At 35.0% G+C, this 25,941-nt stretch overlaps 1 protein-coding gene and 1 long non-coding RNA gene across 2 annotated transcripts; one reads left to right on the top strand and one right to left on the bottom strand.

Annotated features, from left to right (window-relative positions):
- The first annotated feature begins 512 nt into the window (after nt 1–512).
- Nucleotides 513–21,511, top strand: LOC122148213. The gene is made up of 3 exons (XR_006162194.1): nt 513–1,233; nt 19,632–19,946; nt 21,310–21,511. It is a non-coding gene; the product is annotated as an uncharacterized LOC122148213 (long non-coding RNA).
- LOC109111795 (5-hydroxytryptamine receptor 5A-like) lies at nt 19,263–21,926 on the bottom strand. The gene is made up of 2 exons (XM_042774468.1): nt 21,228–21,926; nt 19,263–19,912 (listed from the first exon to the last, which is right to left on the bottom strand). Exons 1-2 carry the CDS (start codon nt 21,924–21,926, stop codon nt 19,577–19,579), a joined length of 1,035 nt encoding a protein of 344 aa, XP_042630402.1. The 3' UTR covers nt 19,263–19,576.
- Between the last annotated feature and the right edge of the window lie 4,015 nt (nt 21,927–25,941).

The following is a 25,941-nucleotide window of genomic DNA, read 5'->3' as shown; positions in this document are numbered from 1 at the left end:
TTTTTTTTTTTTTTTTTTAGAGAAATGTACTGGCATTATCTTATATCGTATCTTATGACATTAGGGGCACGTCAAGAGAACGAGGCTGAAGAAAAAAATAATAACAGTGTAACTTGCATTCGTTTTTTCTCTTATCAGCAGCATCCATAAATTGTAATAATCTGATTGCACAAAAGTGGGGCTACAATATAATGTTTATACTATAACATGTATTTTCTACACTATGTGTGTGTGTACACATTCTACTGTTCCCATGTCCTCAAGTTTTTCCTAAAAGCTTAATGTCTTTCGTGTCCTGCTGATTTTATAAAAACACCAAAACAACTTTTAAAGGACTGTAGAATATAGAAACAGGTCCATCTAAAATAATTTATAGTTTTATAAACGAAAAGTTTTTTTTTTTTTTTTAAATCCGCTTTACCATTATCCGTGACAGTTTTGCCCTTGGTTTCCCCCTCAGAATATTTCCGATATGGATTTTTATTTTTTTATTTTTGTGTTTTTGTAAAAAAAGTGTGTGCATATTTTGGAGCAATAAAGAGTACGGCGGAAAGAAAGGGAAGCGTGAAAAGAGCGCAAGAGTAAAACTGGGCGCCCCGAAATCCTTTCTCGTTATTGTTTTGTAAAAGTTTGTCATTGTGAATCTGAGGTCAGGCATAACCGACTGCTGCACAATAGCGTCAACGCTTTGTGAGCACATAAAATAGAACGTTCCAGCCAGTCAAAAGCTCTGTTGTTGTTACGTTCTCTATTAGGCTACTCAAGTTTAAAGTCATAAAAATATGTGACATTTACATGAAGCTCTATTATTACGAACGTTTTCGGATTTGCACTATTCGTCTTGACAGTCATTTGATCTCATGAAAGCCACTGCTCATGATTACCAAGCGTGATACATATGCATCTTATGCTTTAGACTCCTACTGCAGCTCGAACATCTATATTAATGTATTTCAGATCAATATTCAGAAAAGCTCACAAGGAGAGGAAATGCTCTGTCTCCTTTACCCCCCTCGTTCGTTTTGTTCTGTATAGACTAAAATAATGACTGACCCAGATGCTAATAATATCGGTGAAAGGACTCAGCGAGTCTCAATGGGGAGGAAATGACATGGTCATGTCATTCATACAACATCACACCAGTGCCATTCTATGACACGAAGCCTCTGACAAACATTTCGATTTCATCTATGAGACCACCAGAACAAACCGACTGAGTAGCTTCAAAAGTTCGTAAGTTGTTCTTATTTTATTTTATTTTATCATTTTTATAATTTTAAATTTTTAAAAGCAAAATAAAAAAAAAAAAAAAAAAAAAATAAAAAATGTATTATTATTTTGAAACTAAAGTATTAATGTATTTACGTCCATTACAGTAAGAGAAACTCATTTAATTAGGAATAGGTCATGTCTTAAGGTTCAGTGTACTTGAACTGTAGATTACATTATTCATGAATGCATTGTGAAGATATATATTTCCCACTGAGAGAACTATGTTTGACGTAATAATTCAATTGCTGTTAACTGTAACAAAGCAAAATTCAACTAATGCAAGTTTTAAAATCACCACGTTAAAAATGTGGCAGAATATTCCATACTTGTGACATACATTTATAATGTTAACTCTTGATAAAAGTTTGGTAGCCTGGTTACTCATTGCTTTCTGATGGTAGTTAATCTGTTTTGCTCGTCGTGTAACGTTGTTGAACCCACATACTCTAATCATTATATCGAACAAAATAATGATAATATAGGCTAGGCTTGTATAATTATTTGTATATGTGTGCCATAAAAAGAAAAACAACAGTTAAATAATAACATTCACCTTATTTACCTGACCGCATGGGATGCCATGCAAAGTTTGGCAGTGTCAGAATGTCATTTGGGACGAGCCTTTAATTGGATGTTGCACTGTGACATCACAAACCATTAAAGTAATCCCAGTAGTCTACATGTCTCGGTAAAAAAACAAAAAACTGCTGCATGGCTGGAGGAGCACTATTCAGCCATTTTGGTCTGAAATTTTATTTAACTTTGACAGATAAACCATGTCTGCTGTGCTGTAAAAGAGTCTTGTGCCAAGAGTGAAGGGCTGAGCTGAGGCTCAGAAAACACGCAAGAAGTTACACAATTCATGGTAGAAAAATAGTTGTATGTAGTCAGGATAATATTATTAATGTGGTATTTAGCCTCAATACTGCGTTAAGACAAAGTCTTAGTCGTGTCTAATTGAGTTTTTTTGATGTAGATTTTTTAATTAATAAATAAAACATTGGGCATCTCTTGGAAGGGATTAGGGCCTATTGAAGCACAATGTAGCAACAGGCAAAACAAAAAGCGACAACACACCAATAATTATTTTGCCTGTAATATTTGTGTGTTTGTTTTATCGGCGAGTTTAATAATTACTTCAGGTCTTTCCTCTAAATAATTCCTCAAAGATATGAAGCCGTTTGATAACCTGTCTCCAGCGTGCCAAAATTAAAAGGTAGCCTATAATATACATTTTCATCTCCTTAATCTTTATTTAAACTTTTATCAAATTTGTCGATATCACAAAACCTCATTACACCTAATGTTTAAAGTGTATGCAAAACGGTGTCACTTGTAATACCATATGCATTTAAATTGGATATTAAACTTGCGCATGCAATTAAACTTATCACTCAGATGTAAAATAATCTTGTAAAACAATTGATGACGTGTAGCCTATTGTCGCAAAAGTTTCACATCACTGATTTTTTTCATCCAAAACAAGACAGCTACATAGATCTTATATTTGTTTTTATCATGGGAATTCATAAAAGAGTGACCTAGGCTACTTGTAGATCTTTTTTATTTAACTATTAAACCTTTATTAAATCAACAAAAGTTCATTTTAAGTTTTCAGTTTTAATTTTTTTTTCTTTTTAATTAATTGTTCGCGAAAGACTCCTCTTCGAATCAATAATTTTTGTTTTTGAGTTCTTGATTGTCTTGGCTTTTGGAGATTCAAAATGTTTTTGCTGAATGTTGTTTTCATACGTTCACTGAATTCTGAACCGGAACATAGATGTGATTTTGTCTTTGTGTAGATGTATTTTAAAATTTCAAACCAGAACTTTTTTTTTATACCATACATAATGTTCTCATATAGCATCAGACTGTTCTAGTTTCAAATTGTGTTTTTAATACTCAGCTAGGCTAAATAAAATCTACGAAACCATCCCTTCTGTTCTTCCATAAATTATTTGTTATATTTCAGTAGGTACCCTACTCCACATTTTCTTTAATTTTATTGAATGTTTATAAATTGTAACTTTTGACATAGAGTTAGTTTCAAAAGAGAATGGATTTTAAAGTTTGCTTTTCAACCTAATTAGCGTGATTAGACAGCGTAACTTCAGTGACTTGAGCATGATATTTGCCAGCTGCAGGGAAACGCATCAGCGGTGCGTCGGCTTCACTTCTCTTTGTTTTTAACCTAACAATATTCACTTACTGATTCACCAACATACATTTCTATTTCACCACAAAAACCCCCAACTCTAAAATCATTAAACCCCCAACTCTCAAATTATGCTGTGTTCTGAATCTGACTAATGCCTGTTTTTGCCGTCCAAGGAAAAACAATAAATAAACCTGATTGCACTAATAAGCAATTAATGTAAATGCTCTGCCTGTAATACTCGTGAAATTATAAAGACAGATTCATATGAATTTCACCTATTAGATTTACATGATGTCAAAACATCTCGAGCTTGGACAAAATGTTGCTAGATGAGTTCTGTTCTGTGTCTTTGTGTCAGTAGAACGTTTTGAAAATTTGAATTGAAAGTAAAATTTAAACGTGGACTGATTTAAAATAATCGCGCAAAGACATTCGAATTCTTCTTTCTCGCGTGAGATCGGTGATCTCAGTTGTGTGTACAGCAGATATTTACTTTGTTTTATTAATTTTGGAATGAGACTGAAATTCGTCTGTGTATAAAGAAAATGAGACCTTTTCACCCTACTTTGGGTAGTGCTACCCACTCAAGGCAGGACTGGAATGTGAGCTAGGGAGAGGTGCACTGAGGGACAGGGATGTATCTCACTTATTAAAGGCTCAACGGAGCTGAACACACTCTTTAGACTGCTCTCTTATGAGACGCAAGGTCCTTAAGCTCTTTAAGAATCCTCTCAATTGAGGGTTTGGGTAATGGGCCTCTGCAAATGTTTTACTGACACAAAACTCCAAAATGTTGCCCGCTGTTCTTATTATTTTAGTGTAGAAAGAGTTATTGCTACATTGTTTTTTAAATGTGTTAAGACAAATGATTTTTTTTTTTTTTTTTTAATGAATTTTTATTTTTTATTTTTACAAGAACAAATAGGCTATTCCATAGCCTCTCAATTAATATGAACTAATTAAAGCTAATAATTAGCAAAATGTCATTTAAAATAGTTTTAGATTGATTAAATAGCTTTTGGTTTTAATTGTGTATCGAATTAAGACAATTTACTTGTTCTTCTCTAACAATGACTTGTTTTCTGTGATGCTTTTCCAAATAATCCTAATTTTAACACTCAGCAGGACATTATGATTTTTGACCTTGACTGTACATGGAGTCATTTTTGTAGGTCAAAACCAGCATAATACCTTGCACTCTGGGTATGATAATCTCACTCATCAACTTGAAGTATGTTGTTCTTAGGGATGACTGCCCTAATTAAAAAAACGTTGCCCCGTTTTTTCATTTAACTCTACTTATTAGCTCCCAGTGTAAGTACTATTGTAAATCAACCCAAGGGGCATTTTTGTTAAAGGCACTGCTGAGAAAAAAGTCTGTTCCAGCAGGTCAGTCTTTGGTTTTCAATTAATGTCATATTATTAAAGTATAATAGTCCTAATGTCATATTATTAAAGTATAATAGTCCTGATGATATGATCTCAATTTCTTTGGGGAGCAAGCCCTTAATTTAATTTTCAAAAACCGTTGAACCTGAAGAACCTGTATATTATGTTTAAAAAAAAAATTAAAATTAAGAAAAAAAGAAAGTTTTCAAATCTAATCAGACTTATTTTTGTGTGTATGTGCAGAAAAGCAATTAATAATAAAATAGAGAAAAAGAGAGACTCCTGTGCCATCATAGATTTTTTTTTATATATAAATATACTCTTTGTGTGATGACAAAAGTGAACTTACATTATGCACTACTGAGTGTCACTTAAAAAGGAAGAGAAAATGGGTGTGACCCACTCATTATAATTAATTTATTAAAATAATAATAATAATAATGGTTGGCTAGTTATTATTAGGGCAGACTGAGAATTTCAAGACACAACATTGCTAAACTGACCTGGCTCATAATTGCTAGGGATAGTAATCTCTTTAATTTATTTGAATTAATTATTTTGTAGCTCATGCTGTGTAGTTTCTCACAGATGTATTATGAGCAACAACTTTGCAAGAATTAGTAATTAGTATAGATTCATTATGCTGTGTTTTAACAATATTTAAAAATTTTGCAATGGTAAGACCAAATATCCAGAATTGTGCACATATTTGCATTTTTACTTATTTACACCCACTCTTTTATAATATTATATTATATTATATTATATTATATTATATTATATTATATTATATTATATTATATTATATTATATTATATTATATTATATTATATTATATTATATTATATATTAAAGGTAGAACTCTTTTTATTTGGCCCTATGAATTAGAGACACAATCCCAAATCTGCACACATGCACGAATGGTGACACCCCTGCACTCCTGGCATACCAGAAGGCAACCTGGTCTCCTGGTGGGGTGTCTGTCTCTGTCTCCAGGCATCGCCCCCGCTGAGCCCCTCCTGGCTCTAACCCCACTATTTCTTCTCAAACCTTATAAAAACAGTAACATAAACAACACTCGTACTCTTTTTGCCACTGTTGAGAGACTGACAAACCCCCCAAGTCAGATTTCCCCAGTGAAATGCTCTCAGTTACCAAATGCAATGAGTTTGCTTCCTTCTTTTCTGAGAAGATCATTAATATCAGGAAGGCAATTAGCACATCCTCAAGTAATGCAGAGGTCAGACAGATCTGGACGCAATATCAAAAAGATACTATGTCTATTTTTGAAGCAATTGATAGCAAAATTTTGGAAGAAAATAGTGCAGCACCTAAAATCGTCAACCTGCGATCTTGACACACTTCCCACATCTTTTTTCAAAAGTGTGCTTAACTGTTTAGAAGCAGATCTCTTAGAAGTGGTGAACGCCTCACTTCTTTCTGGGACATTTCCAAACTCCCTGAAAACTGCAGTTGTAAAGCCCCTCCTGAAAAAGAGCAATCTTGATAACACCATTCTGAGCAATTATAGACCAATATCTAATCTTCCTTTTATAGGCAAAATTATAGAAAAGGTAGTTTTTAAATCAGCTGAACAAATACTTAAACTCAAATGGATACCTGGACAATTTTCAATCTGGTTTTCGACTGCATCACAGCACAGAGACAGCGCTCATTAAGATAATAAATGATATTCGCTTAAATTCTGACTCTGGCAAAATATCAGTGCTGGTATTGCTAGATCTCAGTGCTGCGTTTGACACTGTCGATCATAACATACTACTAGAGAGACTGGAAAAACTGGGTCGGGCTTTCTGGGATGGTACTCAAATGGTTCAGGTCAGACTTAGAAGGGAGAGGTTATTATGTGAGTCTAGGAGAGCATAAGTCTAAGTGGACGTCCATGACATGCGGAGTCCCACAAGGCTCAATTCTTGCACCGCTCTTGTTTAGGCCTGTATATGCTCCCACTAAGTCAGATAATGAGAAAGAACCAAATTGCCTATCACAGCTATGCTGATGATACCCAGATTTACCTAGCCTTATCGCCAAATGACTACAGCCCCATTGACTCCCTCTGCCAATGTGTTGATGAAATTAATAGTTTGAATGTGCCAGAACTTTCTTTCATTAAACAAGGAAAAAACTGAAGTTATTGCATTTGGAAACAAAGATGAAGTTTTCAAGGTGAATGCATACCTTGACTCAAGGGGACAACACAACTAAAAAGTCAAGTCAGGAATCTTGGTGTGATTCTGGAGATAGACCTTAGTTTCAGTAGTCATGTCTAAGCAGTAACTAAATCAGCATACTATCATCTAAAAAAACATTGCAAGAATTAGATTTTTTGTTTCCAGTCAAGACTTAGAGAAACTTGTTTCATGCCTTTATCACCAGCAGGGTGACTATTGTAATGGTCTCCTCACCGGCCTTCCCAAAAAGACCATTAGACAACTGCCAGCTCATCCAGAACGCTGCTGCCAGGATTCTGACTAGAACCAGAAAACCTGAGCATATCACACCAGTCCTCAGGTCCTTACACTGGCTTCCAGTTACTGTACATTTAGAATTGATCTTAAAGTACTTTTACTCGTATATAAATCACTCAGTGATCTAGGACCGAAATGCATTGCAAATATGTTCACTGAATATAAACCTAACAGACCCACTCAGATCATTAGGATCGAGTCAGTTAGAAATACCAAGGGTTCACACACAAAACAAGGGGTGAGTCCGCCTTTAGTTACTATGCCGCCCGCAGTTGGAATCAGCTTCCAGAAGAGATCAGATGTGCCTAAAACATTAGTCACATTTAAAAATCTAGACTCAAAACTCATCTGTTTAGCTGTGCATTTGTTGAATGAGCATGTGCGATGTCCCGAATTGATTGCACTGGTATTTTACATATTCACTATATTCTATGTAAAATCATTTTCTATTTTTTAACTGTTTTTAAAATTCATTTTAAATACGTCAATTTTTTAAATCATTTTCCAATGTTTTTAAAATTGCCTGTTTTATGTTTTTTAAAATTGCTTGTTTTTTATTTTTTGTTATTATTTTTCTTCATGATTATTTTACCTTCTTTTATGTAAAGCACTTTGAATTACCATTGTGTACGAAATGTGCTATATAAATAAACTTGCCTTGCCTTGCCTTACCAGGCATCGCCCCCGCTGAGCCCCTCCTGGCTCTAACCCCACTTAATTACCAGATTGGGCTACAGACACCCGTACTGTAGCCCCGATCCCTGCATCAAACCTTATTGTTCCCCAAGTCTTTGGGTTCAACAATAGATCTATCAAGACTTGGAGGGGATCAAAATTTTTGAGATGTCTTATGATGTATGTCCATTCATGTGTCCATTGCCATACTTATGCCACTGATGCTGTGTGCAGGAGGTGAACAGCAGGAGGACAGAAAGTATGGTGCAATACTTTTACAGCATTATGTAATGTGCAATACCTTTTCTTATGTTTAATCTTGTTTTCATGTAACTATTGATTTTAATTTCCCAATAATGCCAACTATGATGAGCTCAAACTTATGGAATACCTTGTTTGAGGTATTTAGAAGTTTAAAGAAGAGAGATACACTGCACATAAGAATAAAAGAGGATGGGTAGGTCATCAGCGGAGGTTGTTGACAGGCTCATTATCTCTGTAGGTAAACTGATGTAGCAGAGGTAGTACACTGCTTGAGATGTGTGATCTGTTAAGTTTGCAGCTTTTCTTAAAAAGCTATTCAGAAAATCTGGCAGAGCTCCCAGAAGTCTCTGAGCGAAAGGTTAACTGTCAGTATCCCAGCAGGCAGGAATGGCCGCCTCTCAGGAGGGACTTGCCCAGGAGGAGAGGAGAGGGCCATTTGCTTTTGAGACTGACAGTGTGCAAATAGATAGAACAGTGTCTGGCCTGTGAGGGGTGGGACGGGGAGATGGAAGGGATGCAGGCGATTGTGTTTCACAGCAATGCTATTCAGGCACACATGTCATTTCCATAGCGTCACAGTTTCTGAATAAAATCTATTCAAATTTATTGACAAGCATGATGTTTTCACAATGAAATGCACAGATGTAAATGTTTCACAAAATATTATGTCGGGACTACAGAAAAAGCACTGTATTTATATAGCAAAAATGTATATGGCATTTGCAAGATAATAATAATAAAAAAAAAACAATAGTAAGTAATGGAGTAAGTTAAACAAAATACTTTTGGCCCTTTTTGCATTTGAATACATATAAAATTTGAATACTCTAAAATGTATATTTCTCTAATATTTATTTTTAAGGTCAAATAGCTTTCACATCTGTAAATGGTAAATTTAATTAAAGTCAATTTGATGTAATCGTTGTCTGTCAAATCTCCTGATACACCACTTGTTTTTATTGCTTTGTGTCTAGTTATTCATAGTAATATCACATGAATGCCAAGAAATGAATATTTGATGCATAAATGCTTTAGGGATTAAAATGGTTCCGTTCCAAGTCCAATTTTGCTGCATGCCTTTCTGATTTAAATGTTGTCAGAATATCATAAATCTCTCTTCTGTCTAGCAGTTGGTGAAGCCAAAAGCAAAGTAATTAAGTAATGCAGGATGTTGCTAAATATTCCAAAATGCTAATGATTTAAAAAAAAAAAAAAGATAAAAAAATAGAGAGAGAGAGAGAGAGAGAGAGATAGAGAATCATGCTACTACTAATAAATGGCAACTTTTAACTAAAATAAAATAAAGTGATATATTTAATTTTATCATGTCACTCATGTTATACTTTCAACATAAAGCTGATGGCAGCATATCAAGTGTTCAAATCAACATTTAGTGATCTGGTTGACTGAGATAATTCAGCGGAGTGACTGAAGGCAGAAAACTGAATGCTGGCCTCCTGGTCTGAATGTGCCAACATGCTCATCCTCTGGCTCTGATATTGAAATGAAGAGACTCATTCCTCAGAGGGCGCAGTGCCTCTTTTCTACCCCCCGTTTTTTGTTTTCGCTCATAATTGGTTGGTGGTGGGTGGAGGCACAGATGCAAGGGATGGTGGGAGTTCCCATGATGCTGGAGAATGGGTACCTCTGTATTCTGTCTGTAAATAGAGGCACAGAGTCCGGCCAATGACACCAGAATACATTTCCTTGAAGGTTACTGTGCTCATAGCAGTCTGGGCACACTGAGAGAGCTGGATGCATGCCAGTGTCTCTGCTGTGCTCTAACAAGATAGAGAAAAGGAGGGAGAGAGAAAGAGAGTAACTTAAAGTGAGAGAGCAATGACAATGTGTGTGTATTGATTACACTGGTACCTTATTGCAGGAGGCATAAGCCTGTAACGATATAAATGACAAGGTGAAATGCAGTAAAGGGCTAGTTTGTTCTGTGGTGATCCTCTGAGAAACTCTAGAGACCATACTTTGATTTAGTTCTGTATAGCATAGGCTATTTGTCTGTTACTTTTAAGAAATACATCTGAAACAACAAAAACATTTATTAACCAAATAAATAAATAGTGAAGTTGAATTTATATTTGTAATCTTAACCTATATAGTCTTAAAGCTTCCGCTACAATGTACAAAACAGTCAAGACAAGGACTAGGCAGCATATCCATACGATATTACATTAACATCAATGGGACGTTATTTGAGGTCAGTTCCACTACATTTAATAACAGTTATGAAAGGAGGAGAAAAACAGCGTCAGACTTAGACAACCAGACGATCACAAATAAAAACAAATCACACCTCCACCATCACAAATAACACGAAATCTCACCTCATCTCACGCGGTCTTTGCACTTGACCACTTGACTACGTATGAGGTATTTCCTGTATTTGGTCCAAGTGTTCAAGTGAGCATGAAGGCCACAGTGTGTGTAGAACTTTTCATTACCTGATGGGACACACTAGTGTTGTGAAAATGCAAAATGTGTTTACAGAGCTTTATTTTTATTTCCAATAGTTTACATTTAAAAATCAAGTTCTAAATGTCTGTTCAATTTTGTGGTGCTTCTAATTAAGTGATATAAAGCAGTTGCAAATCTTGTACAAAATATCACCACTACTCATTTGCACCAATAAAACGTGCACCTTTTTGTTTTACTACCAAATTATATGTAATATCTTATTATTAATATTTAACATGGGGCCTTCATTGGAAAGGTTTCCGTGACTTCTCGCGAGATCTCGGCAAAAAGTCTCTCGATTTATTTCCATAACATGATACATGATGGGATACACTAAGTGTGGATTTAGTGTGCGTTAAGAGCACTGCGCTTGGATACTATTGTGCTGCGCTTTGGCGTTTTTGAGACCTAAGACAGTTTTGCGCACGCGCTCTCAAGTGGCCAAGACAGCAAGTGTGGGTATTTGGACAAGGGGGCAGACCGCTGGATGGCGCAATTGACCAATCGGAATTGATTATTCTACTGAGTGTATAAAGGTGCGTGAGCGAAACGCGCACAACGCTTGTGTCAGTATACCTCATCCATCGCTATGTTAGATGGACCTTTTTTAGTTTGCAAAATTTCGCTGGAATATCGAGTGTGAGGTCTCTAAACAAAAGGGGGCATTTTTAAGTTTGTGGGCATTCTTCAAACTAGTTGTCATGCAAACACAGATGTGACATTTTGTTATACATTTTTTCCACTATCGTCATACAAGAAAGAATTGACCTTGTAAATGATTCAGGAAAACGTGTAGACATCATAGCTTTCCATCTCCTCTAAATGCCATAGTTAAATTCCATAACATGCCAATTACATGTGATACCAATTTCACGTGTTCGCACATACATAAGTTCTTGCATAATTTTTTTTTTTTAGTTAGATCTTAGTTATTGCCTTGATAATAGAAAATATGAGCTAGGCATCATGTATGACAGTTGCCAAAGTGAGATATGAGCTACAAAATGACCAGATCCAGATTGCCTATATGTGGCATATATACGCATATATGCAGCATATATATTATCATATATGTGCATATATGCTGTATATATGCAGCATATATGTGCATATAAACTGCATATAGGTTTCATATATGCGCATATATCCTCATGTAGGTTCTTTCCATGTGGGTTTGCCCACCGATCCGGTATCTTCCATTACTGTCCTGCAGAGACCCAGGCCTATACTTGGAAATATCGCTAATCGAGATCACATTAAGACTAATGTGGTATCTTCCAAAAAAAACATTTTGGTAATCAGATTGACTTCCATAATATGAAAGAAAAAAATATGGAAGTCAGTGGCTACCAGCAACTGTTTGGTTACCAACATTCCTCAAAATATCTTCTTTTGTGAAGAAAGAAATTGATACAGTTTTAGAACAACATGAGGGTGAGTAAATGACGACAGAATTTTCAATTATTTTTTTTGGTGATTATCCCATTAATGATAGTATGTAACGTGAAGTGTATACTATTTTATTTTATATAATAATTAAATATAATACCATATAATTATTAAACACATTTACATATTTCAGTAACAAAGCCACTGTATAGAGCAAGTGTAGTGCATTCAAATTCTGTAATCTGAATGTCTTCATTGATCAATGAAGATATTGAATTAACATCTTCTGTTGTACTAAGCCGAAACAGATCAACTCTGTCATGGAACGTGTGAACAAATGTAAGCAAATAGATTAATTCATCAAATAATTCATCATATAGGCTACCATTCTGCTTGAAATGTCAGAATATTTATTGGCTGTCAGAAGGTATAGCATAACACCTCTTGGTGTGTAATCTGAATCAGAATTAATTCATCAAGTCAAAGTGTGTTATATTCTGCTGTGTTGCCAAGTGATGTGATCTGTCCTTCATTAGCTGTTAACCTTTAATCATGACTCATTTTTGCTGATAGAGGCTCTGGCGCTAGATTAGATTTTCCAAGGATCCCGTTTTAGTCGAATATGACATCAACTGGCCGTTTCATGATCTAAAATGAACGATTCTGAATCTTTCTCAAGATGTTTGCCTATAAATTAATGAAAACCTTCACACCAATTGTAGCATGCAGCATATAGTCCAGAAATCAAAGCTTGTACACAGATGTGATGGCTACACCTGAAAAAGCGAGTGGCAAATGTGACCACATGGGTAAAATTGGTTTTAATCAGTCTGTCACATTGTGTCAGACAGTCCGGTAAAGGGATGTCAAAACCTAATTCTCTCAGGTTACAAGGTCCCATCCCTGCACTGAATCTAGCTGTCAATTAAATTATCTAATTATGCTTCCGATTGGATGCGTTTCAGAGTTTATCAAGGTCTTTTAATGTTGATGAATATGACCATGTGACCTGTAACCATTCATACTATACCCTAAGAGATCTTTATATAAATTCAGAGAGATAAAAACAGAAAATATATACCTCTACACTCTTAGAAAAAAGTACACTTGTATGGTACCCTTTCAAATTTACCCCATTTACCCCAATTTATCCATAAAGGGTGCATATTAGTACCTTGAAGGTACATAGTAGTACCTGAATACATATTAATACTACTTTTTGAAAGGGTACTGCCCCGGTGACAGCTTTTGTACTTTTCTTTCCTGAGTGTACCAGAATATTAATGCCATTTCATGGTAAATATATCCTATGTGCACTTACAACATGACCTTATAAGCATGATATAATGAAGGGAGTGTGCGTCTGTTGTTTTGCTGTCTAGTCTGCCCTCACCAGGACAAAAAAAGAGACAACAGGTGATAACTACATGGGAAAGGAACTCATCCACATCACACAGCAGCATCGAGGCATCAGGCTGATTTACATTACATTTACACAATTACTTGACATAGCGTGCTTGTATGTTCAACATTTAACAAACAAATAAAATGTGTTGTTATAAGAACATAGAATGGTTTAAACATTACAATAACATAACTTTTTTAAATACAATCATAAATTATTGTAAACCATTAATTACAATTACTGTATTAAATATTGCTGCCCTATATTAAATATTGTGCCACATTAGTAATAATAAAAAAAGTATAATGCATAGTGCACATAATCCCTTTTTTCTGTTTTTGTTTTGATGAATACTGTTCCAGCGGTTTGTTGTAGTATTACGCTGTGTTACTTATTAATATATTACTGGCCTTCTGTCTTCAGATTCCTCGTGCCTTCGCTTTATATAATAATTTATATTGAATTGTACATTTTGGCTTGTTTGCTGTGCTGTTTTTATTCTTGACCGATTGAGAATCTTTAATCCTCAGGCATTGTATTTCCCGTGTTTGTACACCAGGGGGCAGGTTTGCATAACAGCAGCCAAACAACCTTGCAAAGAATGCCTTGCAAATAAAAACATAACAATCCAAAATACATAATTGAATATAATTATGTCTTTGAATTGCACATTCACGGTCATGTTCCAGTCAAAGTTCTGGGTAGACAATCTGTTCATGTTGTAATAATATGGGTACATCATTGGGAATCAATTTTGTGATTGTCACACAATTATATTGCATTAACTTATTAAAGTTCTGTAGAGTAGTTAAAAATTCAATCAAGTGACAGTTGAGCAATAGATGGGAGTCAAACATTTATCAATTACATTGTTCTTGTATGAAATTTAAAACCTAGAGAATCTTTCTTATTAATCAAGCTATATAATATAAAAAATTATTGTGAAAGAATTCTTTGATAATAATTGAAAAATTAATTACTTGATATCTGCAGGGAAATAACACTTTGCAATATATTAATGACATTGAGCAAACTTTTTTCTGATTCCTCTTGACCGGAATGCATGCTGTTTGGAAATGCACATTATAATCTGCACCATTTATTTTGTGATAGTTTCTTTCTGATAGTTTCTGTCTCATACATATGTAATTAAGAAAATGAGGAAATCTGGCAATATGTCTCAGTTTGGATCTATCTGTGCATCAGTTGTATTTTCTTATGCCATTTTAATACACTGACCCTGTCAATCAGAATAAAATTTAACCAGTTCAAGGCCAGAAATTTTATATCAGACAAACATAGCTGATCCAACTCTTACGGGACTATGAATCCAAATCAGATCCAGATTAACCATAACCCACGGAGCACCATAGAATATGAGTTTTGTGTCAGAAACAAATTGATTCATGAGTTTATTCCTAAAATGATCTCTCAACAGCTATTTACTATTGCTTTGTTATTGCAGAAAATTAGTTTCTGCACAACCCTTTTTTTATTATTATTATTTATTTATAAGTATCCTTCCTGTACTCCTTGTCCTTGTCGTCATGTAACAATAAAGAATATCTTATGACTAACCTTTTTATTGAATGGCTTTCTAAAGCAATTAACCACAGCTGTGGTCTGCTTCAGTATTTTTACTTACTGCAGTCAATTTATTATGTACAGAATCAATGCAAATCACAGAAAATCTGTGCAAGACCTGAATTTATTGACTTTCACTTAATAAAGGTTATAGATCCCATTAAAAAAAAACCTTTAGCCATGGGCGCCACACAAAAAAGCCGTGACCCATAAACTGTAGTGAATGAATATCAGAAGTGATATTTCAACAAAAAGGATCTGATTCCTTGCTGCTTTCTCATCATTCAATAAAATATGGTTTATATTATTGGAGCAGATACCGTTTCCCTGGTTACCATCCACAAAGGCATTTTCTTTCATCTCTTTGTGTTGTCTCTTTATTTCTAAAGGCTGAAGAGAATGAAGATTATAAAAGTTAATTTCTGATTTCTATGAGTCCCAGACCACTGATCTGAAATCACAATAGAGCACTGAAAAGGAAATTAAAATAGTATGTTCTTTCACTATTCTAAAAGACAAATGTTTTAGGTGCATCTGTCCTTGGTAAAGCAACAGGAATTTGCTAATAAATATTATTCCACAACCACTGGTTCAAAAATAGATCTGTATTACTTACAGTTCATTTCATTCTCATCTGCTTGTGTTTTTCCCGCAGGTAAAAAGTAATGAGACCTTTCGAATATTTGAGCCAGACACTGAAAACTACTAAAAATAATTATTTCACGTGATCTCTTGTGTTTGGTCATTACCATAATGTATTACATCATGTACTGTGTGAGAGTATTTGCAATAGAAAAAATGGATCATGTATCTGTTGATTTGCTCAGATGTTTAGCTCTCTCTTTCTATCTGCTAAAGTGGAAGGTGCCATTTAGGCAGGTGTCACATCCATTATTCATGTCTCCACTTCACCAACAAATTTCTTACCTGACACTTCACTTCAATTAGTCCTGAAAATTTCTCTTTTTTTTGTCGCTGTGTGATGCGAACGCAAAAGCACTCTACAGAGCTCCATTTACAGCCAGCTGATCCTTTGCTCTGTCAATCTCTGGTCTGTGTGTTCATGGCTTTTAAAAAGTGTTTAAGTGCAGTGTGATAGAATGAACAGCTAAATAAAGTTGATTTACACATACATCTTAATATGAATCCACACAGCCTTAAGTCTAAAGCATCTTCATTGAAAGTGAACAAGAGCACAGTATTCGATTTTGAATAGAGCTGAATCCTTTCAACGGCTGAATTATTTACTTTAAGGCCAAAGTATTAGGCAATATACTGTATCTAAAGCTCTTCATCTGTTCTTCAGTATTTCTTGAAGATTGCTTCTATTGATATTGCTATTTCCTCTCCAAATGATGAACACTTCACAAGTGGGAGCATTTATACACAGATGGGAGTGAATGAAAGTCTAGGCACTTTTAAGAAGTCAAGTAGGCCAGTGGAAATTTCCCTGACATTATAGCGGAAATAAGTGCTGTTGATCCATCATGTAAATTTCCAGAAGCAGAGATGACTTCAGTCAAAGTGTAAATTACCCAGATGGAAAAGTTCTGGATTGGTCATCAGTATGTTCTTTAAAATCTACCACTATGAGAATTGAATTCTTACTAACCCATGTAAATAAATGACAGTTCATAGTTCATCAGTGGAGCTGTAATACATCATTCCCATGTTCACTCTACTCAAAACAGAGACATTAGATTCAACTTTTTTCTTTTTTTTGTAACAAGCTGTATCTTTCAGATTAACAAACAACGACAACACAAACCATCTGCACTACTCATTTGAGTCTGAGCATTGCAGGAACAGCTGAACAATCCACACTGAACAACAAGGTTAATGTGTGCAAAAAGGCAGCCTATACACAAAATTAAAATGTGTACAAATCCTAAAACAGAGCAAATCATCGTTAACAAAGGGCTACTACCAACTATTGCCTGTAATTCTGGGTTTTCTCGCCTAAAGAAGACAATATCCCATATAACGTTCCTGTATCTCACTGTAAAAAAAGAAAGAAAGACAATATACTCAAATCTCAAAAGTCTTAAGTTATGCTGCCCCAAAATTCTTATGTTGTTAAGTTATGTTGCCCCCCCACCCCCCCACAAAAGTAAAAACAATTAATCACATGTTTTTATTAGAGCTAAACATTGAAATATTAAAATCTTTAACATTAAAACACTGACACCTTTCTCCCTCTTTCACTCTCTTATATTCTATTCATCTCTTTGATGAATGGACAGATCAAAAGAACACTGTTTATTTGAAACCGAAATTTTTGGAAAAATGTCCATTTCTGAAATATACATTACCTCCTGAGACCCAGAAAAAAAGGTTCTGGGAAATTTTTTTTATGTCATTACATAGTTTGGAGCATAAGAAAAAATATTTATTGTATGTCCTTTGTAGATGAGTTATTAAAATGAAATAACAAATAAATAAATAGACATGACAATGCATATATAGTCAAAACAATGATTTATTTCATTGATTTATAATGACACCGATCAGTTTTTAGGTTTCAGGCTATTTTTAGCCAAACTTTGTACAAAGATGATTCTCAACTATGTTATGAAAGATATAACAGAATGGTTTGATTTACTACTGTACTTTATGCAATATGTGTATAAAATGTAGATAAATTGGTATTCCTATTCCATAAAATGTGTTTATACAGTACATCACATCTAATTTGCATATTAATGTGTTCTTGGGGCAAACCATAATGAAAAAAGAAGTGTTATAATGGGAGCAATAACCTGGCAACATTTTTATGAGTATCTCATATTTCATACAAATATTGATCTTTAATTTCTTACAAAAGACATGTATGAAAATTATGTCCTGTATTCTGAGTTTAACCCTATAACTTTTTCTGAGATGTTTATTTACGACAAATATTTGATATTTGATATTTTAATATTTGAAAATTAGCCAGATTTAAATGATCATTACAAAACATTATCATATTTCCCAAAGAGTGCTAAATTTGATAATTCTTTCAATATCAGTCATATTTAAATACCAAGGAGAGGGAATGTTTATGATCAAACATCCAAACATTTGATATCTCTAAAAAGCCCTGAGTGTGCTCAGTACAGAAACTGTGGAATGTAGAGTCTCAGAGAAATTCACTAAAATATAAGTTCCTCTACAGAGGACATAAGTTTATGTCTGGGTCCCAGGAGGTAAAAAACAAAACAAAACAAAACAAAACAAAAAAACCCGCAAGAGTGGGTATTTAGACAAGGGGACAGGCCGCTGGATGATGCAATTGACCAGAATTGAATATTCCATTCCAAATTTTACAATTTTAAAAATGTTCTGTTAGTTTTGATTATATGCATCCTTTACAAATAAAAGAGTTAATTTCATTTAAAAAAAACTTTTGAACAGGAGTGTGTGGTTATGTATATATTAGGCAACTAGGGGTGTAACAGTATAATACACAAACATGACGTTTCGGTATGTACCTCTGTTTTGATGTCATGGTTCGGTGTAGGTTTGGTACACCATTTACAAAAAAAAAAAATAAAAATTAAAAACATAACAAAAAATTGGTTTGCTGAACTAATTGCTCTTTCTTTAAATAAATTCAATTATAATTAAAATTTTCTTAGGGATAAAAATCTACCTCAGCTTATGCTCTAACTATTGGGAGCCCTTTTACAGTACTATAAAGTTACAGTTAACAACAAAGCTCAAACTTCAATCGAATTACTATTTATTTTTAAATATAGTAATCAACACCCGACATAAAAAAAAAATTGTGAGCAAACATGTAAATTGCACATAATGCAGTTTTTTAATGAACTTCTAAATTATAAAATTTCTATTTGTTGTTAAAATATATTCATTTACACAGTGGCTGTCATAAGTTGTTTCATAACATACATTAAATAAGACATCACTAACAGGTAAAGTAAAATATAATAAGTATATAGTTTAATATTTCACAAAATGCTCTTCTCTAGACTTCATTTCTCTAGTGAACCAGCGAGCTGTGGACACTGATGTGGTTGAAACACTGTTTGAGCAATTACATGAGGCATGAGATGTTCATTATATATATATATATATATATATATATATATATATATATATATACACACACACACACACACACACACACACACACACACACACACACACACACACACACACACACTGTATATATATAGTTGAAATGAATGAATCTCACATGCCTTACTGTAAATATAAACTCAAACAAACTGACTGCCAAAAGCAAGACTTGGTCTATATTCATTTAATGCAGGGGACAGTCTGACATTTCACTAACGACACTGAGTCAAATGATCACTTTGCCTGACAGTAAAAGCCCAGACATCGTTCCATCAATATTTGAGCAATGATTCTTTGTGAATCTGTGCTTTTTGAAGAGCACAGATTTCCCAATCTTTCACAAATCTTAAGAGTGGCTTAAACCGGCATTTGTGGCAAGACCAAAATTTCTGATATCTCTCAGCGCTGTCGGGAGAAGAGATTTCTGAAAGCGTTATTATAATTCTTGTTGAAGGCTGTGTAAATGAGCGGGTTGAAGAAGGAGTTGGAGTAACCCAGCCAGAGGAAGACACTCTTCCATATTGGTGGAATGTGGCAGGAGCACAGCGGGGTGATGAGCTCGGTGAGGAAGAAAGGAATCCAGCAGAGGACAAACACTCCGATGAGGATGCCGACCATCAGAGCTGCTCGCTTCTCTTTCTGCTCTCGCCACGTCTCACTGTCGGTCTGGAATGTCACTGTGGCATGGCGTACCGTGAACACCATCTGAGGCTGTTGTCTAGAGGCCTCTTTCACCTGAGGGCACAGATGCGTCTTGAGCATTACTGCTGTGAGTGGATCAGTCAGGAGCATACAGTAGATTAAGGTCAAATAAACTACAGTATTTAGTTTTAAAACTAGAACACAAAGGTTGTGTACATCCCTACAGGGTGTAATTTTATTCATATTTTTCAATAAAATAATTTATTTACGCAATATTCCATATATTCCTCATAAATTATATGTGAGCCTTTTACCATTTAAACGTTTGGGCTCACTAAGTTTAGTGTTTTAGAATGAAGTCTCTTATTCTCACCAAGGCTGTATTTATTTAATAAAAAATACAGCGATATTGTGAAATATTATTAAAATGTAAAATAACTGTTTTCTTTTGTAATATATTTTAACATGTAATTTATTCCTGTGATGACAAAGCTAAATTTATGTCACATGATTCCTCAAAAAATAAGTTTAATACGCTCATTTGGTGTTCAAGAAATATTTGTTATTAATATCAATATTGATAATAGTTACTGATTAATATATTTGTGGAAACCATGATAATTTTTTTCAGGATTATTGGATGTATAGAAAGCTCAAAAAAGAGCAGTATTTATTTAAAATATAAATCTTTATAGAAAATTTTAAATGTCTTTACTGTCATTTTGATTAATTTAATGCAACCTGAATACAAATATTAATTTACATATTACTGAAAAAAAAAATCTTAGTAAACTTTTGAATGGTATATTGATCTCAATATACTGAGAATATAGATGAAAATAAATGAAATCAAAAAGCAAAAGCTACTGAATCCAATACAGAGATTTTAACCCTGCTCATGCATGTAGTTTTTTCCCAGTCATTCTTTCTAGTGTTAAGATATCATAGCATAAAAATGCATAGAACTTCTGGAGTGTTGGAATGGCCATGAAAATAGCCATTTAGGCATAATCTTTTAAACCCTTAATGTTTCTGTGTCAAACCTTTGACAATCCCTCCTGAACCCACTGAAGTTGAACATGATGGTAATAGAATGGAAATTAATGTAGAACTTATAAGGAAGGTGTCAAGAATACTATTCACTAAAGTGTTGTGACATGCTCAGAGATTATACCACGCTGTTCAAGGTAACAGAGCAACAAAATGGGATATTCAAGTTCAGTTGGCTATTGAATTGCCGTCTAGTAACATTCTGTAAAATAAAGACAGGTAATATATGAACAGTCTGATCTAAAAAAAAAAAAAAAGATTATATTCAGCAACTTTGAGAAAGAAATTCTCTGCACAGTACAGTATTAAAATGCCAACCTAAGAAGTTGCTGAAAAAAAGGCAACATATCATCTGTACCTCTCCAGCCTCTGCAACTGGAGTGATGGTGTTGGTCCTCTTTGATCCAATTCGGAACTTAGCAGCTTTGTATATCTTCCAGTAGACGAACAGCACAACACAAAGAGGCAGATAGAAGGCCCCGAATGTGGAAAAGATGGTGTAAGACGGCTCCTGGCTCACCTGGCACTCCATGTCCTCCTCTGAATACGTCTCACCCCAGCCAAACAGAGGGGAGAGGGAAATAACAGATGAGAGCAGCCAGGTCAAACCAATCATCACATTGGAGATCTTCTTTCGGGTCTTCAGCGTGTACTCCAGGTGGCGTGTTATGGACCAGTAACGGTCGAGGGCTATTGCGGTCACGTTCCAAATGCTGGCCGTACAGCACAGAACGTCAAAGGATATCCAGACTTGGCATAGAACTCGGCCCAACTTCCATCGACGACCGTTCAGCTCATGGACCAGACTGAGAGGCATCACCAAAGCAGCCACCATAACATCAGATATAGCCATGGAGGCCACCAGATTGTGGGGCACACGGTGAAATGTTCTGACTTTGAGAATTGTGACTAGGACAAGCATGTTCCAGAAAAATGTAGCCACCACAAGCATGGCCAGCAGGGTGAACGTCAAGACGCTGAACACTGTCTGTGGTCTGTAGACATTTCCATATTCTGAGCTTTGATTAAAGGAGCGGTTCTGGCTGACATCAGCCATGTTATTGAGTGCTCTTTTGTCTGCTTTACACCACTTACAAAATAACAAGAAAGATCTTCACTGGACTGCAACAGCTGTAAAAAGTGAGAAAACAGACACTTAAAAATTCAGCTTCTACAGATATATAGTGCTGTCAACTGGAAAAAAAATGCAATGGAAAGAGAACTTCTTTTACCTGAACTTGACACGCATTTAAAATTCACAGAGACGCACATGTTTACATATAAAATAATTCAAAAGCTAGCTTGGTGGAACACAAAACAAGTGTTCTTTGTGACAGAATGTGGTTTTGTGTTTAAAAATGAGTCTAGAGTCATTTTTTATGAACTTTTTTAATTAGGGGGTGTTCACATGACACTGTTTTCAACTAAGATCTGATAATTTTGGTAATTTACACAACAAATGTGTTCAAAGTGCAAGTTTTTGAAAATAATACTCTTATCGTCTACGAAACTACGAAAATGTGAATTTGTGAAAACGGTGAAATCATACACATGCTTATTATGTCTCCAGTCTATGAATGCATATATACGCATCCACTTAGTGTTTCTTTACAAAGTAGCATGGCCAACTACTGGCTTTGCATGCATAATACAATGTTTTTAATCATCTTCGCAGATCCGTGTAAATGGGGATCGTTTTGACAATGCTGTCATTTGTACGTGACACTTTTCAAAAATGCAAAGAAAAAACTTTTTCAACTTTAGTACAATCTTTGTTGTGTACACATACCCTTAAGCGCAGCATTTTTGAACATAATAAAACATATTTTTAGCTGAAATGCCATGCTAAAGAAAATACGCCATTCTCCATCTCTGGTGTGGCAGGGCTGACATTGAAATTGTATACTAAGGTAGATCCAGGCTGGAAACATGTCAACGTGCCTGACAAAGTCCTGTGTAACATTTTACCTTGGTTAGTAGCCTATAAGAAATGTGTGATATACTCCATACTTCTGAAGTCTGAATCTTCAGAATCATACTATTTCTGGAACCATTTGTGCTGATAATTAGATGTGAAATATAGCACTGCTTGTAAGACTTGTCCTTCACAAATTGGATTGTGGACTGTTAACTGATCTTTACTTCAACTGCTCTATTTTAATGATCAAAGTGTTTGCCTTGTGATATGCATCTTGCTGGGAGCAAAATCTAATTAAATCTTTAAAAATTGATTCATATTTAATGTGAGTGAAAAGCTTAAATCCACATTTTAATACAGGTGCTTATACATTAATATTTCAGAGCATGTATTCCTTCATGACACTATAGTTCCATCATGCTTTGTGACTCCATAATGAATCTGCCACTGGAATCTCCTCAAGATGTAACTGTTTGAAAATGTAATGATGCTTTTCAACAACGTCTGTGTAAAAAATTGGCCAAACCGATTAAGCATGCATGCATGTATGGCTTGGGGAAATCCATGAGCAGAAACAATAAACATGTCAAATTGAAGAGGTGAAATATGGAAAGATTGCTGACCAAAATAGCCCGTCTTCCCATGCCTTAAGGGTAAACAAGTAGTGGATTATATATGCCCGATGTATGTTGAACATTAAAATATTCAGAACACCTTCAGCTTGAATGTGCATACACAATAAACAAATAAATTTTTTTTTGTCTATTGGTCAATGATCTAAATCAAACATCATCTCCAAGTGTTAAACTGTTCTTTTAGACAGTCTTTTAGAAATGAAATGCATGTGTGGGAAGTAAACCACATAATAACCCACATAATTTCCATTAATCAAGTATGAGATATTCAACAAACTGTATCATCCGCTCTCACATATGTTCTCATCTTTGAATCCTTACTTTAATGACAGTTAAAACAGTGCCACATCGGAGGACTCATCCTAATCACACTGGCCCTTCTTCACTCTTCGCAGCGGATTCCTTCAAACATAAGTTGAGACCTGCTCAGTAACACAAGGCTCTTTCAAACTGTTTCTGGCAAGTACATTTAAACCACGCAGAAAACATCATTTTTTTGTGTGTTGTATGCATATATAGCCTAACATGCCAAACCTACAGCACTTTATTAGTTCTCACTCAGTGAGTTTTGAATTTGTGCCTGTACCAGTGGTTTTGGACTTTATAATGGCACCTATTGCTGTTAATGCATGACTATGGTTTTTCTATTTTTGCTTCATGCGATATACATCTATAGAAGACATTCATGGATTCAGTGCCAATTAATTCTTGTGCATTGTTGGAGGTTCAAACTGATGCACTGTACTGTGATCAGACTGCCGTGAGTTCTCTTCCCCGTGGTCACTGTGCATTGGATAGAGGCATATTTCCTTGATCTGTGACATGGAAGCTGCTGGTCGTCACAGTTTGTTTAATCACTCCAGCAGAGACTGGTTGTTGTTTGGACATTTTATATCTACACTCATTCTGTCTGAACTGTCTGGTGGACTGCGCACGTGCTGATCCATAAAGGTGACTTCAGGTAAATTGGGACACATTTTCCCATTAGGATGATCCATTAGGTAAAGCATCATCCATGAGATAAAGAAATTAATATTGTTGTTATCAGGATATTATTAACTTGTTAATCAGCTATCATTTCCCACTGATTTTAGGAATAAATTATGGGTAGGGTTAGCTTTAGGGGTAGGGATTGGGTTAAGGTTATATTTTTGGACAATAATGTTGATCCAGGATCATCAAAAGATGTTGATCCAGGAACATGTCTTACTTGGCAAAATCACGGCGACCCTATATTTTAATGATATTTCTCAAAAAAAAAAAAAAAAAAATTTAAAAAAAAAGAAGTTTTAATTTGCAACATGAATGCATCTATACACTTAAAATCCATCTTCAAATTAGCGACATCAAAATGTACAGTGTCTACTGAACTGGTCTGTGAAGGCAGTATATTGTGCATTGATATGCTCTGTCACTTGTCAAGCTGCCCTGCAATTAACATATGCAGAAACGATGTAGCTAAGTGCGTTCAGAGAGAGAGAGAGAGAGAGAGAGAGAGAGAGAGAGAAACATAATTCTGCACATTGCGCGACTCACGTGTAACAGTTTTTCTTGTAGGCTAATTCGCAAAATTGGTTATCGTGCACACAGTCACACAAGAAAATTATGGGTGACAATTAGTTGCACAAAGTGAGCAAAGTTAGTTACGATTCGCAATATCATTTGTTAATAAAAATTAGGCTAACTTAACGCACTAATGAATTGGAAAGACTATTACTTTCACGTGACATTCACATTACTTTAACTATTACATCAGCGAATACAGCATCACTAAATGGCACACAATGATGCTTTGCGAGATCTACACGCGAACAAATTCACGGCATCTCACCACAGCTGGTTATTGTTTTTCTTCCCTTCCTACTTACCTTTAGGCAAGAAGACTTTTGCTTCAGCGAAGGCAGTATCAGCACATTTATTCTGTAGAAAACAATATCCCAAGCGAGCCCTGTCCGTCAGTCTCTGGATCGCTGAGGAGTGACCGCGCTGTACTGCAGCTTCTCCAGTCACCGCGGCGCAGACCACTGGATAGGTTAAGAGTTACCACATCAGATCCCAGTGAGAGAGACAACTGTACTGAGCTGTGTTCTCGTGTGACACTTAGACGTTTTTGATTGCGTTGCTGTGTGTAAATTATTATTATTATTATTATTATTATTCATTTTTGATTGTTGCTTTCTGCTGTTTTTGCACAGGAGAAATGTGTTCTCTGAGGCAGCTAGCCTGAAGCTAATAAGCTACTGTATATTAGTGAGGACAACTAATAAATGCTTTTCTAACTAAGCTTCATGATACTCATCCCCTACATATAACCCTTGGTCACCCTCACCTGTTGACATTAGATCTATTCTAGAGCAAATTGTGTGCATTTTCGAGATTTTCTAATTGTGAGACGAACTTCACAGTATTTTTGTTATATTTTTAAAGACGTTAAAAAACATAAAAAATAAGTGGCTCTCACAAACAAAGCCATACATGCACAGACAAAAGGGAATAAACAAACAAACAAACAAACAAAC

Source organism: Cyprinus carpio, chromosome A2 (genome assembly GCF_018340385.1).
Source record: "Cyprinus carpio isolate SPL01 chromosome A2, ASM1834038v1, whole genome shotgun sequence".
NCBI lineage: Eukaryota > Metazoa > Chordata > Actinopteri > Cypriniformes > Cyprinidae > Cyprinus > Cyprinus carpio.
The sequence above is the reverse complement of the archived record's forward strand: the minus strand, read 5'-3'. Positions and strand labels throughout refer to the sequence as shown.